We start from the raw sequence: 18,247 nt of genomic DNA, 5'->3' as shown, positions 1-18,247 counted from the left end.
ATATATACACACACACAATTAAGAACCACGATGCACTTCTTTCGTCGTTTTGTCATTACAAATTTTGGCGTTTGCAAAAACAAAAGGGTTTTTTTAGGGGGTTAACCAATTCCATTCGGGAGAGGATGTCAAGATAAAAAACAGAGGTGAAATTAGGCGGCCAGCGCATGGGGGCCGAAGGAAGAGCGGAATTTCAATCTCGCTTGACTGAGGCCGCAGCCCCTCACATTTTCTAAAACAAAACACATCCCGAAAGGAAAAGAAAAATGTAGCCCCAAAGTAAAACTGGCCACAATGAATTTGAGTTTCATGGAGAGGAAATCGCACCCAGTAATAGGACCCAATCTGAGGAAAAAAGGTGGGGGGCGGAGAGGTCGGCAGAGGGAGTTGTTAACGGCGGCCTCACGGTGGAATTAATGAGATTAACCGGGGCAATTAGGACGCCCGCCCAGCTCCGCCGGCCCGCGGCGGGGCGGCTGAATGGAAAAGATTAGGTTAATTTCATTAATTCGCAATCCACAATCTATTTTCAGGCCCCCGTAGCCCCCTCCCCTTGGCACCTCTTCCCCTCCCCCTTGTTCAAGCCCCCCCACCCAAAGGAACAGAAAGGGCCAAATCTGGTTCTGTTTGTCATCTGCATATTACCAGGAACTAAATCCAGGATGACGTCGACTCAGTATAAAACCAACAAGAGGTTCAGCTGGTCTAAACTCCGTCCTACCCGCGAGTTGAGTTCGGCAAACGCTGCAGCGAGGGGAGGGCGGGAGGAGGGAGAGCGGACGCAGGGGGCGGGGAGGGGCGCGGGGCTGCGCGCTCGCCGGCGCTCTCTTTCGGTTTGGTCCGCCGCGGGAGGAGCGTGGACCCCCCCACTTTGAGGCTTTTTCCTCGGCGCGTCCCCGCCGACCCCCGGTCCCGGCGCGGGGCTTGGGGATGCCCGCCAGCATGTTCAGCATCGACAACATCCTGGCCGCCCGGCCGCGCTGCAAGGACTCGGTGCTGCCGGTGGCGCCCAGCGCCGCGGCTCCCGTCGTCTTCCCGGCCCTGCACGGGGACTCGCTTTACGGCGCCGGCGGCGGCGCCTCCTCGGACTATGGCGCCTTCTACCCGCGCCCCGTGGCCCCCGGCGGCGCAGGCCTCCCGGCTGCGGTCGGAGGCTCCCGCCTGGGCTACAACAACTACTTCTACGGGCAGCTGCACGTGCAGGCGGCACCCGTGGGCCCGGCCTGCTGCGGGGCCGTGCCGCCGCTGGGTGCCCAGCAGTGCTCCTGCGTCCCGACGCCCCCAGGTAGGGTCGCGCTCGCGCCGGCCTCGGCCTCGGCGGCCGGCCGCGGTCCTCAGCCCCTGGGACGTGGGTGGGCGGTGGCGCTCGCCTTTTTCAGTTTGCACAAACTTTTCTCCTCTTGAAAACCTGCCCCCACCCGACCCCCGTCTTTTCGTGGATCGGGCGCAGGCGTTTGCACACTTGCTGCAAACTTTAGGCGAGAGTTAGCGGAGACTGTAACAGTGCCTGCGTGGAGGAGACTTTTAGAATTTAGTCTTTTAGGATTCCCTAACCGGCTTTGGGCGTCTGCGGGTGGACGCGGTCGCACAGTCCCCCGGTTCCTCACACCCTGTTTTCCGCGCACCCCCAATTCCCAGCACCCCCTTGCTGACGATTTTAAATCCGGAGTGGGTGTCGGGCGGGCGTGTGCGCGCGCGGTGGCAACGGAGGCGGCTGACCGTACGCCTTACTCTGTCGCAGGCTACGAGGGCCCCGGCTCGGTGCTGGTGTCCCCTGTGCCGCACCAGATGCTGCCCTACATGAACGTGGGCACCCTGTCGCGCACCGAGCTGCAGCTCCTCAACCAGCTGCATTGCCGGCGGAAGCGGCGGCACCGCACCATCTTCACCGACGAGCAGCTCGAAGCTCTGGAGAACCTCTTCCAGGAGACCAAGTATCCAGACGTGGGTACCCGCGAGCAGTTGGCCCGGAAGGTGCACCTCCGCGAGGAGAAAGTGGAGGTAGGCTCGGGACCCCGCCGGGGCGCGCTCCATGGCCCTTCCCAGCGAAATAAGGCTCCAGCCGGGTTTGCTCAGCTCTCCTTGGGTCTCCTTGCTCTTTAAAAACATCCCAGCAGCGGCCTGGAGGCTACTGGAGGGCGCTTTAGGCCCAGGAAGTTGGATGAAAATACGGAAGCGGGAGCGGGTCTCCTTTTGATGGCGTGCGCGCGGGGTCCCCGGGTTCCCTCTCCACGCCGGGGTCGTCCCGGGGGTGCCCGGGCATGGCGGGGGCGCGCCTTTGATCCTAACCTTTTTTTTGTCCTCCGTTGCGCAACAGGTCTGGTTTAAAAACCGCCGCGCCAAATGGAGGCGGCAGAAGCGGTCCTCGTCGGAGGAGTCGGAAAACGCCGAGAAGTGGAACAAGACGTCGTCGAAGGCGTCGCCTGAGAAGAGGGAAGAGGAAGGTAAAAGCGATTTGGACTCGGACAGCTGACGGCCGCGGGCCGGCCGTGGCCCTTGCCTAACTCGAAGGACTTGCACACCCAGACGATGCTACTTTCTTGCACACGCGCTGCCTTGCGGGAGGGGGGTCGAGAAAGAGGAACGAGGAGCTGTAAATAGTGTACCGTCCGGAGGGTGGGCGCCTGGGGTCGGGCCGCGCCAGGACTTGCTGCCCCGAAGTCCGAGGCCGCCGGCGACTCACTCCCCACCGTAGTATTTATAGTTAAATTAACGGTGACAATACAATAAAGTGACGGCGATGTAGACGGGCCACATTCTGTATTTCGTACCCTACCGCCAGCACCATCTGAGGCCCACAAAAAAAAAAAAGAAATCTAGTTAGTCTATAGCTTCAAAAGGAAAACCGGGCAGCTCTGACCTGCCCAAAAAAGGAAAAAAAGAAAAAAGGGAGACAGAAGGTCTGGGTACGAATGGTCACAGGACCGGGCGTCCTGGTGTAAACTTCGTCTCTAGGTTTCCGGGCAGGGGTGGAGAGCGGCACTGCCGGCACTGGGGGCGGTAGCGTTGTCCCTGTGAGCAGGCTGTTCCCCCTCGCCCGTGGGGAGAGCCAGGACCTTTTCCCTCCTTGCTGCCCATGGGATAGCGGATAAGCAGGATCTGCTTGGAGCTGACGGATCCTGGGAGCGTCTCCAGAGTCCGTTTAGGCTGCTCACCCGGCCCTGCTCCCGCGAAATCCCCAGACCTAAGGCGGCGGGTCCGCATGGAATTAGGCAGGCATGCCCTCTCTCCAGAAGCTTTCCTGGATCTTTGCTGGTCTCTCTCGCCGCTCACCTCCTCCCCGGTGAAAGTTTCTGCCCCACAGCCCTACTGTGCGCCCAAGAGCCCGGTGAGGAGCCTGCTGGTGCGGGGGGGCCCTTCGTGCTTCTCCCTGGGAGTTGGGGATGACCAGGTGCACATTCTGAGCCCTGCATTCTGTCCGCCTACCGGGCCTAGAGCACGCCAGCGGCTGTGGCAGAGTCATAGTGAGGTGGGAGTGCTGAGCCTTTGGCTTTCTCTGCCTACTGTCTCTGCTCTGCCCCTGATGGGGCCAGAGTAGGAGAAGCCCCGGAGAGGCTGGGGCGCTGGTCAGTAGCTTGGAAAGGCCTGTAGATGCTTCCCGGTGCTGGAGAAGCGCTGGGGGCGAAGATGAGAGCGTGCATTCCGTAGGGTTCTCTCCAGACCATGGGGAGGATGGAGTGGAGGCCAAGGGCCAGCAGGAATGGCTTTTAATGTGTTAAACTTTATTGGGTTTACACTAAATCCATTTTATAGACAAGGAAGCTCAGGTTCAGAGGGTGTCCCGACGTGTCTGCTGCCAAGGAGGTGAGCTCTTCCCTTCTCCTGGGCGGCCTCCGGCAAGTAGCACAGCGCACACAAAGTAACCTTTTTTTTTTTTTCTTTTACAAGAAGCGGTAGTTTTTTTTGTTTGTTTGTTTTTTCAGCGTTTATCAGGTTTAAAAGGTAGAAGTGACTCTTGGAGCAGGTGAAAGCACTTAGGAAATAAGGGGTGGCTTCCAAACAGCACCTTTTAAATAAAGAGGATCCCTAAATGAAGGAGGTGGGTAGCAGTTTGGAGACCAGGTCTGCCTCAAGGGGCAAGATTGCCTTGGTTCCTCTCCAGACTCCGTCATTTGTGACGTTGGGCAAATGACTGAACGCCCCTCTGTGCCTCACCTTCCATGACTGTAAAATGGGCACAGTGATAGCATCTGCCTTTCAGGGGGGTTGTGGACTTGAGGCACTATCTATCTCATTAAAGGTACAATGACACCTAGTACGGGGGAATCTTTCATGGCTACTTATTTTTTCTTAATGTGATTATGACATTATGTCAGACACAGCACTTCAAGATTTATGTACGTTATCTCATTTTACCTTTCATGTACTCTGAGATGGGGAATGTTTTCACCGTTTTACAGTTGAGGAACCTAAGGTTCAGAAAGGTTAAATACTTTTTAACAACATTCAGCTTGTAAGAAATAAAGGGGAGACAGCATCTTCGCCCAAGTAAATCTTATATTGTAATTGGAAATGTTTCCACTAATGTCAGTTCTGGTGAGAAATACTCAAAGAAGCTGGTCCATTAATTTCAAATGAATCTTGCAATGGCCATTATGGTACCTCCTCGTCAGATATCAGACTCCCAGGGGGAGAGCCTTGCCTGCCTGGCACCCCTTCTGTATCACCGTTCCTAGGTGCCGCTCTGTGTCCCATTTGGAGAGGGGTGAGCCCTGTCTTCCACCCTTCCTCCAGTGCTCCCTTAGTCTAGAACATTCTGACATACGGCAGAAGCAGGCAGCGTCATTTCACCCTGAGAAATCTGACGTCTCCAGAACTCTATACCCTCCTGTGTGTCCTTCTCCACAGCTTGTCCCTAGACTCCTTATAAATGGGATGTTTCATTAAAAAAAAAAATTGTCTTTGTCTAGCCTGGAGAAGGGTCCTCAACAAGTGACAGGGAGGGGGATTGAGGGAGGGGTAGGTTCTCAGATACACCTCCCTCACGGGCACGTGGCGAAAAGCCACAGCTAGTGGGGTGTGCAAGGAGGGGGGCGGGATGGGGGGCGGGACAGCTGCTCCCAGCTTGGCCTGGGCAGGGCCAGGGTGGCAAGAGGAGCTCCCCCCCAAAGAAAGCTCCAAAGGACCCGACGAAGCACGTTAGTGTCGGCCCAGCTCACAGGAAATAAACATAACAGACATCTGGAGCAAAGAGGGAAACGTCAGGATGGTCTCATTAGAGTCCAGCCACCTCCTCCTGCATGCCCCAGGCAGCCGTGGGGCTCAAACCTTCGTCTTAGCCTGGCTGTTGGGGTCAGGGAGGGCTACATGGTGTCTGGGAGCAGAAGGGTTTCAAGAGCTGTCTTTGGACCTTGTAATTGTCTTGGGTGAGAATTTGGATCCCGGTGTTAGGAAAGTGATGGGTGGGACGTAAGCCAGGTGACGGGCGAAGTGGTTTCCAGTCTTCACAACATGTCCCCCTTCCCGCTTGAAGGTGTTCTCCCCATTTCACCGTTGAACAAACTGAGGCACAAAGTTATCACAAAGGTCCAGGATGAGAACTGCCATCTCCAAGGGACAGGGCTCTTGTCCATAAATCAGGCTGCCTCACAGAACCCAGGCTGTTCTTTTCTGGTGGTGATTGAAGCTGCGTTTATAAGTTCCGCAGGAGTGAATGCAGTTGTCCCTGGGGGACACAGGAATTAATCTGCCACAAGGTGCCAGACAGGCTCTGGCAAAGAACAATGGTGACCATTAGAACCCCTGACATCAGTCTAGCACTTTCGCCTGTCAAGCCCTTCTGCACGCCTCTGGAGCCCTCAGGAGGTGGGAGTCGCAGCCCATTTTGCAGATGGGAAATGGAGGTTCAGAGAGACTAAATGCCTTCCCTGGGACACTTAGTAAAGGGCAGAGCAGACCTGAGCAGAGCCCCCACCTGCCTCTTGGGATTGGTGGCAAGATATGGGGTGACGACTTCTGGGTACCCCAGGTCACCTGAGCCAAGGAGGCCCTTGGCTGCCAGGAGCTGACCAGTAAGAGACCACGGAGTGTGTGGGGGAAGGTGCGGGGCCCCTTGCTCCAGGGAGGGTGCGTTCATCTTCTTAGCTACGGGCTATGCAGGGGGAGGGGGGAGGGGGAAGGGCTTAAAACAACTGCTTTACAAACCGCACCCTTGGAGAGTGTATCTCAGTGACAGTCCTTCAAGTTTGTCTTTTACTGACTTTGGAACGTTGAGCTAACATTCTAAGCCTTGTGTAAAGGGTGTCGTAAGGATGTCGTTTCAGTGGGTGTGTGTGAGATCAGGTTGGCAGATTCCTCTTCTCATTTCTTGGCATGTGGGAGAAAATGGGGGCCGAGAGGTAGGGGTGACAGGGCATGCTTTTTCTGAATTGTACGAGGTTTTCAGTAAAATAGTTCAGGCACCCAGTCCCCCACCCAAAGATCCCTGCGTCTGTCACCTAGGGTCCCCCACATGAACCCTCCTTTGTTCATTGCCCATCCAATCAGTCACCTCTTTAAGTGAAACAGACGCTAACTTTCACCTGTACGGAAGATGGAATTCCAGCCCAGGGAGGGCAGGGTGACATGAGGTGGCGAGTGGACAGCTGGGTGGCTGGCCCTTAAGTCACACTGGTCCAAGCCTCCATCCGGATGGGGCTGTGTGCTTGCCAAGCGACCTGGGAGAGGTTCCTTCTTCACCTGCAAAATGGGCTTGGGTAGAGGATTAGAGATAATATAAGAACCCAGCAGAGTGTCTGACACGTTTATTATTGTGTGTTTTGAAAAACCACCCTCAAGTTGGCTGGCTACTGCTCTGCCTAAGTAGACTGGAATTAGAAATTCAGGAATGCACCTTGTTTTTAATTGTTGCTGGCTTAGGAGTTTATGCATGACCCCAGGGCACAAACTCTAACGAAATTAAATGTGATTGCCGTGGATTTAAGACAAGGAAGTATCTGATAAGGTATAATGGATTGCATTCTGCTTAAGAGCTTTAGGACATGGCGATTGACAGTGAAGAAGGCGAACTGAGAGCAGATTTGGATTCGATGTCCAAGTTTTGTGAAATGACCTTGAAGTTTTTCAAAAGGAAAATGAAAACCAAACACAGCATCCAGTGCAAAGCTCCTTGAAAGTTCTGGGAGACATGGATCGGGCTGGGTCTTTTGGTTGTGAGGGTTTCTCACTTGTCGGTGGGACATGGGGTATCCCCGAGGTCTGTCCCTCGAGCCATGTGACAGCATGGAAGACCTCTGTTTGTCACAGCTGGGTTTTAAATCTGGGCAAGATAAAAAGCCATTGTCTTTGCAGTGCGAATGACCCACAGAACACACAGGATGAATTATGGCGTGTTGCAGTATTTTTAAGTGGGTCTATAATTTTTGGATTCCAGCAGCCCTCATTTGTTCTCAAGTGTCCAGCCCTGGGACGCATCAGTGAAGAGAGATCTTAAGAATTCCTCTCCCAACCCCTCCTCCTCTCCTTAGGCATTCGTTCCACTTACACCTTCTGTTTTCCTAATTTTGAGGTCCTCCGGCGTCTGCTGACCAAATCAACTGGCTGGGTTCAGTCGGATGAACTTCATTTAGCTGGGCGTTTGCATGCCCTCCCTTACCCTGAGCTGATTTATAGAAGCTATAATTAGTGAGATAACTTTAGCCGAGATGGACAGAGTTGCAAAGTGTCTGTATCATTTCCTCCCTGATTTACCAGTTGTATGATGCCGAGCCCAGGAGGTGCTTCACCCCTGCTGCGTGATCAGTGAGACGGGCCCTGCGAGGGAGCGCTGCAGGTTCAGGGGACAAATTCTCCTTGTGGAACTGGGGAAGGCTGAGCGCTCTTTCCTGGCCACTGCCACACCCCCCACCCCACACACTCAGAACTAACACAGGGTAGCTGGTTTAAAATTTGGGGGAGGGCACAGAAATATCTAAAAAATAAGAAATCTTCGGAGAAAAGACCTGTGTTTTCCAGCAGCCTACAGTGAGAAATACAGAGTGTCATAAGTGCGGTGTCCACAGGTCGTCCACAGCACAGTGGCAGCGGTCCCACATGGCTGCAGGGCTGCACAGAGGATGGAGAGGCTGTCAAGGGCATCCTTCCCCAGAGCGGGAGCTTGTGGGCTTGGGAGGGCCTGCGCCAGCCAGGTAGGAGCTCACTGCAGAGACAGCCCTGGAGCCAGCGTGGTCTGAATCACACCAGTTAACGTTTGACCAGCCAGCCGCACGGTGACTGTGCCTGTTTTATTCGTGTCCTAAAGAAATTCTTGACATCGCCTGGCAAGACCCAGCAATGCTTCTTTCCAGATGGAATAGGGCTAATCCTCCTTTGAAAATCCTCAAAGTGCTAACTCTGGGACCAGAAAAATAAAACTGCCCTTCTCCAAGAAACAGGGAAGCCCAGAGCATTTGGAAAGATCCCCCCTCTGCTAAGAAGACTCAGGACTCTGTGAAGTCGGAATCCCATCTGCTCGTTTCATCTGAAGATGTTCCGACCGAAGGCCAGATGGCTGGGACATTAGGGGATGTGCCTGTTCAACATTGTTTTGTATTTGAGGAATAAATATTTAAATCTGAAACCAAGTGAATCACTTTCTACTGAAGTGGGCAAGGATGGAAAGTTGTGTGTGTGTGTGGATGCTGCCCTTCCCCCCGCCATCCTAACCATAATCTGGGCATGCATGATGATTCCTGCCATGCTTGAAACCTTCAAAGAGGTGTCCCCCCTCCGCTGGTGCAGGATGCCAGGAACAGGGTGGCGCTCCCTCTGTTTCAGGGTTGCTGTTTTCATTTCATGTCTGCTTCTGCTGCAAGGAGATTCCCGACATGCATGGGTTGAAACGGAGACCCCATGCCTTAGTGTGATGAAACCCCCTTGGTTTTGTTTCAGTTTCGGCCTGTATGGTAACTGGACTCTGATACAAATGTGAGTGGATGGAAACTTAACCCTTTTCTTGACTGCAATTAAAGCTCTGAAAAGATCGTAGGTCTTTGTGGTTGATTTCTGTCTTTATGGAAGAGGTTTGCATTGTAGTTTTCTGCTTTTGTTTTTTTTAAGAAGGGAAGTATTTTCTGCAGTGCCAGGAGGGTGTGGTAAAAAATGCATCTTATGTTTGGGAGGATCAACAGTTTCATAATCACATCCTTATCTAATCCCTTCTAAGCCTTATGAGGCTGGGTGGAAGTGTTTGCTGTCATCTTGTTACATAAGGACAACTACTTCAACGGCTTTTGCCATGTCCAGCACTGTTCTGAGTGCCTTATCATCTGTACCTTATTTAATCCCGTTCCTGCCCCTGTGAAGTTGGCATTATTGTCGCCATTTTGCAGAAGGTGAAACGAGTCGTTCTCTCAAGTAAGGTCGCATCTGAGACTCTGTGAAGTTGGCATTATTGTCGCCATTTTGCAGAAGGTGAAACGACGTCGTTCTTTCAAGTAAGGTCGCATCTGAGACTCCATGTCCAGTGCTCTCTCTACACTGCCAGGCTACCTCCCTTAATAAGGACCCACCAGGAAGTCTGGGCTCCGATCTCTGCCTGGTCACCAGCAGGCAGCGTCACCTGTGAGCTTCAGCGCCCTCATTTCCAATGTGAGAAGATTATAATTTCCTGCAACACATGAAAATCACCTGGGGTTTTGCAAATACAGATGATTAGTCATGGTAAATATATCAATGCATTAAAAATAGAAGCACGTAAACAACGTTATTCATTGAAGATTTTCAACAATGATAATAATAATAATGGCCTCCATTCAGTTCACAAATGTTAAAAGGGTGCCCTGTCTGTGCCAGGCACTGTTCTAGGTGCTGAGGAGACTGGAGTATCCTGGAGTTCCTGGTTCTGTTGGGGGACACATTTAGTTCCCAAGCAGACAGGCTGTGATTTCAGATTTCAGGGGTAAATGCTGAGATGAAAACCAATTCTTCTGCGGAGATGGAGGGAGCTAGGGGTTGAGGCAGAGTTTGGGATATGTTATGGTGTGGTCTGATGTTGTCTGTGTGGAGAGGGGTTTCAATGTCATCTCAAGTAATCCTCCAAAGCTGGGGTGGACAAACTACAGCTAGAGGACCAATCTGGTCCACTGTCTGTTTTGTCAATAAAGTTTTATTGGAACACAACCATGCCCATTCATTTATGAGTTTTCTACAGTTGCTTTCCCCCTTTAATGGCAGAGTTGAACAGTTGCAGTAGAGATAGTAGGGCTTACAAAATGGAAAATATTAACTGTCTGGTCTTTCATAGACAAAGTTTGCTCCTCGCCAGTCTAAAGTTTAGAGTTTAAGCCAGAAATGGAGTCTGTTGTCAATAAGGGATGGAGGCAGGGTTTACATCTGTTTGCCTAATGCTTTGTTTCCTTTCTCTGGGGTCTCAGCACAGTAGGCCTCCTGTGATGGGGGTAGGGGGCGGGTTATAAGGCAGCATATGGAAGAACACAATACGGTGCCTGCTGCCTGGGAGCTGCTCTCTTGGGGCTATAGTCTGTGTGTGTAAGAAACAATTTCAGGACAATAGGAAACAGGATGTCAGGAAGGGCTCGATTATGTGACTTTGACTTGGAGACCAAGAGGAAAGATGGCTGCAACCCCGGAAGCCTTCCTGGAGGAAGTGGGAGTTGCAGACCAGTTAGTATTTGGCCAGGCAGAGCAGAGGCATGAAGACAGGCAGGTACGGTGGCAGCAAGGAAGCCACCCTGCTCAGACCAGAGAGGAGGGTGTCTGGCTGTCACACTCCAGTGTTTCTTGTGCAAGCCGTTCATCCAACGCTTGCCAGTCCTACCAAGTGCCGGGCCCTGTTCTGAGTTGGGTCACAAACAGGAATGGAGCAGCGTCCGTCCTCAGGCAGGAGGATTAGGCTGATTCGATACTAGGTGACCGGTACTGAGGTGGAGGGTGCTGGGCACCCCATGGCATCCTGTGGTTGGCAGAGGAGGGGTCCTAGAAGACTTTTGGTGGTGGCTCGTTGGAGCTCTGTGGTTTGAGGCACCTGGTGATGGGCAGGTGAGAGGGAGAGAGTCCTTCAGGAAGAGGGGACAGCTTGATCAAAGGCTTGGAGGTGGGGAGGCAGGGTGCCGCCAGTGAGAGGGTTTGGCTGGGCAGAGAATGGAAGGGATGGAAGGTCGGAGCTTGCTGGGAATCCACAGTCTGGTACTGCATAGTGTTCAGTTCACTATTTAAAACTCACCTGCGGAATAGGCTTCTCTCTCCTCCCAGGTGTCGGGAGATAGTCAAGGAGATGACCAGGGTCATGCTAAGACGGCATTCACATCCACATCAGCCACAGGCCTTTCTGGCCCAGAGATGACTGCGGGGCCACATCTCACCAGCACCTGCTCAGTGTTCTCTCCAGCTGCCATCGCAGAAGGAGAGAAAAGCATCTCACTCAGGGCCTTCTGCAAAGAAGATTGTTGGGTTTTTTTTCGTTTTTGGAACGAGTTTTAAAATACACTGATTTGTGGCTGGTAGTCGAGTTCATCAAAGTGATTTTTCCAGATGCTATAATTCTTGGGCCGCCGACACATCAAGGATCCCCCTATCCCCCAGCTCCAAGTCCCGAGCCGGCCGTAGGCACCAATCCTCACCCACGGGCACTAGCTCAAGCACGCGTGCGGCAACTTACAGCTTCTAGAACCCCCTTCACAACTGTTCACTCCCTGTCTCTGCAACAGCCAGGGGATGTGGCCATGGCAGGGACTGTTCTTCCCATTTGACAGAGGAAGGAACTGACAGGCCCAGGGCAAGTGCTTCTGGGGACAGGCGGGAGTCAAACCCTCCTCTGAGCTCTGGGCCGGGCAGAGAGGGTGGGACCCCCTGGAGCGCAAAGCCAGAGGACAGGCGGCAAGGATTTCCCAACGCCTTCCCCGTTGCTCTTCCTGGGGGTTGAAGGACAACTCTCAGGCCTGAGAAACGGGGCTGGGCACGGGGCGATGGAGGTCGGGAGGTCAGGAGCGTGTCGGCAGAGAGGCTCGCTCCTATGATCCGGGCCCCGGCAGCACCAGCCCGCTCGGCCCTGTTTGTCTCTTTCCTGCTGATTATTGCCAAGTTAGGCTTCGAATTAGGACTAAGCATGGGGGTGGGAGGAACGGGGAGAGACCTGGATCGGCCCCAGAAGGTAGGCCTCTGCCACCTCCTGGCTTGGTGACCATTGGCCACCACACTCAACCTCTGGACCTCAGTTTCCCCATCTGTTAGGGAGAGTCATTAATCCTGCCTTGTCCGCCTGCCAGGGTTGTGGAAGGGCCCACATGATTTGACGGATGTGAACACGCTGTGTGACAGGTCCTATGACGCCATGTTGGTCGATGTCCCCCCCGCTTGAGGACGTTGGATTATACCTAGCAGTGTCACTCTCAGCTCTGACATTCTTTACCTCTTATTTTTTGGCCTCTCCCGCATCCAGGCTGCTTCATGGAAGTATCTGTTCTTCGCCCGGCCTGTCACTGTTACGGCCCAAGACATGTGGCCCCTGCCGTGTGTTAGGTGGCTCCCTGACAATGCAGGCCACAGAACTGGCCGTCCCTTAGAAGGCCTTTGTGGGCCATTTAGTTTGTATCCTCTGTGGAAAGTGTAGGGCCTTAAAAGCATTTGGCCTCCTTTTTTTTTTTTTTTCCTGCAGTGGGTTGCATTGTGTTTCCCAAAAGATATGTCCGAGTCCTAACCCCTGGGACCTGTAACTGTGACCTTGTTTGGAAAAAGGGTCTTTGTAGATGTAATTAAGCTAAGGATCTCAAGAGATCATGCTAGATTTAGGGTGGGCCCTAAGTCCCATGATGGGCATCCTTATAAGAGAAAGGAAAGGGGGATTTGAGGAAGGGGAGAAGACACACCAGCGGGAGGGTTCTGTGAAACGGAGGCACATTGGGCTGATGCTGCCACAAGCCATGGACACCTGCAGCCCCCGGGAGGAAGAAGAAGCAGTGAGGATCCTCCCCTGGAGCTTTCAGAGGTGCCTTGGCCCTGCCAACCTGTCAGTTTTGGACTTCTGGCCTTTAGAGCTGGAAGATAATATACTTCCACTGCTGGAAGCCACCAAGTTTGCAGTCATTTGTTGCAGCAACCCTAGGACATTAATATCCTGCTTTGCCCTGCAATGGTGTCCCCAAATCTAACTCCTTCTACCGTTGTCTGTAATGATACTTAATAAGGGGATGGGGCCTTGTCCTCTCCCATCCCCCTGGCTGGAGCATTTCAGTGTTCCGTTTAATTTTAGGATCTGTGAGAAGGCAGCAGGGAAAACTGTGAGCACTCTTTTGAAGTTAGGAAATGTTCATTATCTTTCTTCTGAAAGCATTACAGGATGACATTTACAGGGAAATACTTTGAAGCCCAGGGGGTCGAGCGTGTGACCTTCAGGAAGGGAGTAGAGGACTTCCCTGGTGGTGCAGTGGTTAAGAATCCACCTGCCAATGCAGGGGACACGGGTTCTAGCCCTGGTCTGGGAAGATCCCACATGCCGTGGAGCAACTAAGCCCATGCGCCACAACTACCGAGCCTGTGTTCTAGAGCCCGGGAGCTGCAACTACTGAGCCCGCGCTCCACAACTACTGAGCCCGCGCTCCACAACTACTGAAGCCCACTTGCCTAGAGCCCGTGCTCCGCAACAAGAGAAACCACTACGATGAGAAGCCCGTGCACTGCAACGAAGAGTAGCCCCCGCTCGCCACAACTAGAGAAAGCCCACGCACAGCAACGAAGACCCAGTGTAGCCAAAAATAAATAAATAAATTAATTAATTAAAGGAAGGGAGTAGAAAGGCCAGTACCCAGGCAGTCGGGCTGGCCTGGCCCCTACATGTGCCTCGGAGCCTCCGTCCATGCTGCTCCCTCTGCCAAGGATGCCTCTTTTCCCCATAGTACTGCCTCTTGAAAATCCTATCATCTTCCAGCAGCTGCTCAGGAGGCAGTCAGGTGAGCAGGGAAATAGACACTGGCCCCAGACCCAGAGCCTCGGTGCACCAAGAGAATGTGACCGGGCTCTATGGAGGCTTGGCATTCGGTCCCTTTGTGAGCTTGGGTAAGACCCCCGCCTCTCTGGGCTTCGGTTTCCCCTTCTCTAAGTTCAGTTCAGTTCAACCGGTATTTATTAAGCATCTACTGTGTATCAGGGAGGGTGTTTGGAGATTGAAGAGCATACGAACTAGTTACATAGTTGTTACTTCTAACATTAGGACGTAGAGACATCTGTAGAAAGAGTGGGTGAGTGAGTGAGTAAATGAGTACATGCCTTTCACCACCGGCTTGAGGTTGTTCTTGCTGGGCCCTGCTGTGTGGTGGAACCTGCTGCGTGCACGTCTGCCTTTCCCTCCACTTTCCTGCCCTGGAGGCAGCACCAACTGCAGAGTGAGTAGCGGACAGACCGGAAGCAGCTACAGAGGCGACAGAATTTGGGTTTTTGCTGAACGATTGGGCTCATGCAGTGCGACCAGGTGTTTGCATCTTCGTAGGTCACCAGGGGACCCAAAGGCATTATGGTCATCCTTCACAGACCCTTGTACGTTCATCGAGATAAAATCCTCTTGCTACAAACCCCAGAGAACTACCGCTTCCTCATCTGTGCTGGGGTTTGTTACATCAACTCTGTTTTTGGTCCTCCTGCCACCGTCTGGGGCTCACAGAGCGTTTTGTTGCTGTTACCTGCAGATCTGATTCAGTATCCCACTGGCTTTGGCATTGGACTGATTCCGTTCTCATTCTGGCCCTGCCAGGTGTGAGCTTTGTGACTTGGGCAAGTCACCTCGCCTGAACTTCATTTTCTTCATCGCGAGGGAGAGAATGGGCGTAATACACTTACCCCAGGGTCTACAAGGAGCAAATCCTCCAGAAACGGGAGCTGTTGTCATTAGGAACTCTGTGTCATGACATTAGTTGCTACTTCTGATTTCACTTGTCCATGAATCTAAGATTAGGGATTGAACTGGCTGGGGATGGGGAGGCATGTCAGTTTTCTGTGGCCATCCTAACACGTTACGGTAAACGTGGAGGCTTAAAACAACAGAAATTTATTCTCTTACAGTTCTGGACGCCACAGATCTGAAGGCAAGGTGCTGGCAGGCACGTGCTCCTTCCGAAGTCTCTTGGGGAGGTTCTGTTGCTTGCTTCTCCCAGTTTCCAGCGGCTCCAGGTGGTCCTTGGCTTGTGGCTGCATTAAGCCCAATCTTGTCTCCATTTGCACAGGGCTCCCTCCCCAGTGTCTCTCTGTGTGTTAGATCTCTCTCTGTTTTTCCCATATTTAAAGAACACTTGTCTGAAATTGAGTTATTTGTAGTGAGGTGGATGGACCTAGAGTCTGTCATACAGAGTGAAGTAAGTCAGAAGAAAAATAAATATCATACGCAAATGCATATATATGGAACCTAAAAAAAAAAAATGTTCTGAAGAACCTAGGGGCAGGACAGGAATAAAGATGCAGATGTAGAGAATGGGCTTGAGGACACAGGGAGGGGGACGTGTAAGCTGGGATGAAGTGAGAGAGTGGCATGGACATATATACACTACCAAATGTAAAATAGATAGCTAGTGGGAAGAAGCTACATAGCACAAGGAGATCAGCTCGGTGCTTTGTGACCACCTAGAGGGGTGGGATAGGGAGGGTGGGAGGGAGACGCAAGAGGGATGGGATATGGGGACACATGTATACATATAGCTGATTCACTTTGTTATACAGCAGCAACTAACACAACAATGTAAAGCATTTATACCCAATAAAGATGTCAAAAAAATAAAAAAAATAAAGGACACGTCATTAGTTTTAGGACCCACCCTAAATCCAAAATGATCTCATCTTACCCTGGATTAGATCTGCAAAGACCCTTTCCCCAAATAAGGTCACATTTACAAGTTCCCAGAGTTAGGACATGGACATATCTTTGGGGAGCCACCACTGAACCCACCCCTGGAGGTAAGGAAAAGGAGGAATTGCTGTGAACCCATTTCTCTTACTTGCACATCATTCTAAGAAGGTCCAAAGCAGACCTCTCCCCTTGGCACTCACCATCCAGCCATGCAGAAGGTGACCTGCATGTACCTGTGATGCTCTGGGTGGGGCTTCAGTGCTATCCTTGCAAGTTCCAGGGAGATGAAAACCCTGGAGGCAGCAAGTGACAGATGGGGCTCAAGACCCCCTGTTTTTGTCACTGTAACAAAATATCAGGGACTGGGTGGCTTAAAGAATAGAAATTTATTTTCTCCGGTTCTGGAGGTTGGAAGTCCAAGATCAAGGTGCTGGCAAGGTTGGTTTCTTGACTTGCAGCTGGTCACCTCCTCTCTTTGTCCTCACATGGGCTTTGTGTGCAGGCACTCCTGGCATCTCTTCCTCTGCCTATAAGGACACTAATCCTATCAGATCAGGGCCCCACCCTTATGACCTCATTTAACCTTAATTACCTTCTTAAAGGTGCCTTCTTCAACTTCAGTCACACACTGAGGGTTAGGGCTCCAATACTGAATTTGAGGGGACACAGTTCAGTCCATACCACCCTTTTGATTAGCTTCACCAATGGAACCAACATCTAGATTGATCTGGCCTACAGGAGGTTGGATTTCTTAGGTTATACATGGTTTTTCCCAGTGTTTTCGTTTATTTTTTTAGTATTGGAGTATCGTTAAGTTACAATGTTGTGTTAGTTTCAGGTGTATAGCAAAATGATTTAGTTATATATATTCATACATCTTCCCAGTTTTATTAATCAATACTGCCCATCAGAGCTTCTGCCATGTGTAGACATTTCATTAAGGTCTTCATGGGTCTCTGCTTAATGATTCTACTAGAAGAGCCCCACACATTGAACACTGAAAGCAGTGAAGGGACCATGCTGGGCATTTATACACTATATGTTCAGGCCTTACTTCACCCTCCCCCTATCAGCGGGGATGATTATTTGTTCCATCTGATTGACGAGAAGCTTGAGGCTCAGAAAGGGGAGATCTCCCAGCTAGGAAGTGTCAGAGAGGCACCAGGAAACCACATCTATCTGACTCCAGGGGCTGTGTTTCTCCCCCTGCCCTTTTCCTTACCTCTGTTGGTTCAGAGAGGAACCTTGAACACCCAACTCGGGCGCTGTTCCCCTTCCTTTTACTCCAAAAAAGATCTGCTTTCCCCCATCCAGCAGCTTCTTCATCTCTCTTTGGAAGGTTGCAGGCCTGGCCAGATACATTGCTGTCTTCAGTAATCCAAAAGCCATCTCCACGGGGACATCCGCTGGCCCACGCAGCCTTCTCACTGCCTGCTATTACGTTCAGTACTTGAGGGAAAAACCTTCCCCACACGTAGCAACGGTTTCCAGTCCAAGCCGAGCTGAGGGCTTCCAAGTAGAGGGGTCATCTGGATATTGACCAGCATCTTGATGGGATGGAGGTGTCCACCAGCCAGGGTGGACCACATCCACCCTGGATGTGTCTCTTTGCTGTGAAGTGGGGTGGACTTCAAGGATGCTCATTCTTTCCGGTGCGTGGGGCATTCTCATCACTGCCACTGGAAATCTAGAGGCATTCGCCTTTTGTGAAGAGTGGCTTGTTTTCGGGGCAAAGATGAAGAGCTCCAGAATGCAGCGGCCTCTCGCACATGGTCATCTCCAGAAGCATCTGTTGCCAGAACGACAGAATGCGCTCCAGTTTGCTTTTGTTTGCATCCTCTCTGGAAATGAGCGCTTTTCGGTCATGGCGATCCCCTTTAGTTGAATTGTTGAGGCCGGCTCTTTCTTTGCCGTCCTGAGGGGTTGGTCTGCATTTGGTCCAAATTACGTGACTGCCGACAGAGGCTCTGAAAGTGCTGTAGCAGGCAGAGCAGGACAAGGTGGTGGGAACGACTCTCGTCTGGGGATGGAGAGCCAGGCTGCTTGGCTCTGCTCCCCAGGCCCCGTGAGGCTGGTGACACAGGCGAGCATTTTCACCTCTCAGAGGTATGGTTGCCTCCGGCATAAAAGCAGAGTTAGTCACTCACGTGCCTTTGTTCTTTCCAGGGCAAAGGACAGCAACCTTGGAAGCACAAAAGCAACTTTTTTTCCCCTTTTCCCTCCGAGAGGGAGGGCTGGGTGGACTCTTCAAATGAATTGGAAGTGAAGTGGGAGAATATGATGTTGATAACAGTTCATACTTTTTTTTTTTTTTTTTTTGCCGTGCGCAGGCCTCTCACTGTTGTGGCCTCTCCCGTTGCGGAGCACAGGCTCCGGACGTGCAGGTTCAGCGGCCATGGCTCACGGGCCCAGTCGCTCCGTGGAATGTGGGATCTTCCCGGACCGGGGCACGAACCCGTGTCCCCTGCATCGGCAGGCGGA

The 18,247-nt window shown here is 52.1% G+C and overlaps 1 protein-coding gene across 1 annotated transcript; it reads left to right on the top strand.

Moving 5' to 3' along the window:
* Positions 1 to 789: 789 nt before the first annotated feature.
* GSC (goosecoid homeobox) lies at positions 790 to 2,745 on the top strand. Its single transcript, XM_004262371.1, has 3 exons — positions 790 to 1,285; positions 1,742 to 2,001; positions 2,318 to 2,745. The coding sequence occupies exons 1-3, from the start codon at positions 931 to 933 to the stop codon at positions 2,471 to 2,473; spliced, it is 771 nt and encodes a 256-aa protein (XP_004262419.1). The 5' UTR covers positions 790 to 930; the 3' UTR covers positions 2,474 to 2,745.
* Positions 2,746 to 18,247: the final 15,502 nt, after the last annotated feature.

Source organism: Orcinus orca, chromosome 2 (assembly GCF_937001465.1).
Source record: "Orcinus orca chromosome 2, mOrcOrc1.1, whole genome shotgun sequence".
NCBI lineage: Eukaryota > Metazoa > Chordata > Mammalia > Artiodactyla > Delphinidae > Orcinus > Orcinus orca.
This window is presented reverse-complemented; position numbering and strand designations above follow the sequence as displayed.

Coding starts and splice junctions, on each gene's coding strand:
- GSC (XM_004262371.1), top strand. CDS start 931: ATGCCCGCCAGCATGTTCAGCATCGACAACATCCTGGCCGCCCGGCCG. Junction 1,286..1,741: donor CTGCGTCCCGACGCCCCCAG/GTAGGGTCGCGC, acceptor ACTCTGTCGCAG/GCTACGAGGGCCCCGGCTCG. Junction 2,002..2,317: donor TCCGCGAGGAGAAAGTGGAG/GTAGGCTCGGGA, acceptor GTTGCGCAACAG/GTCTGGTTTAAAAACCGCCG.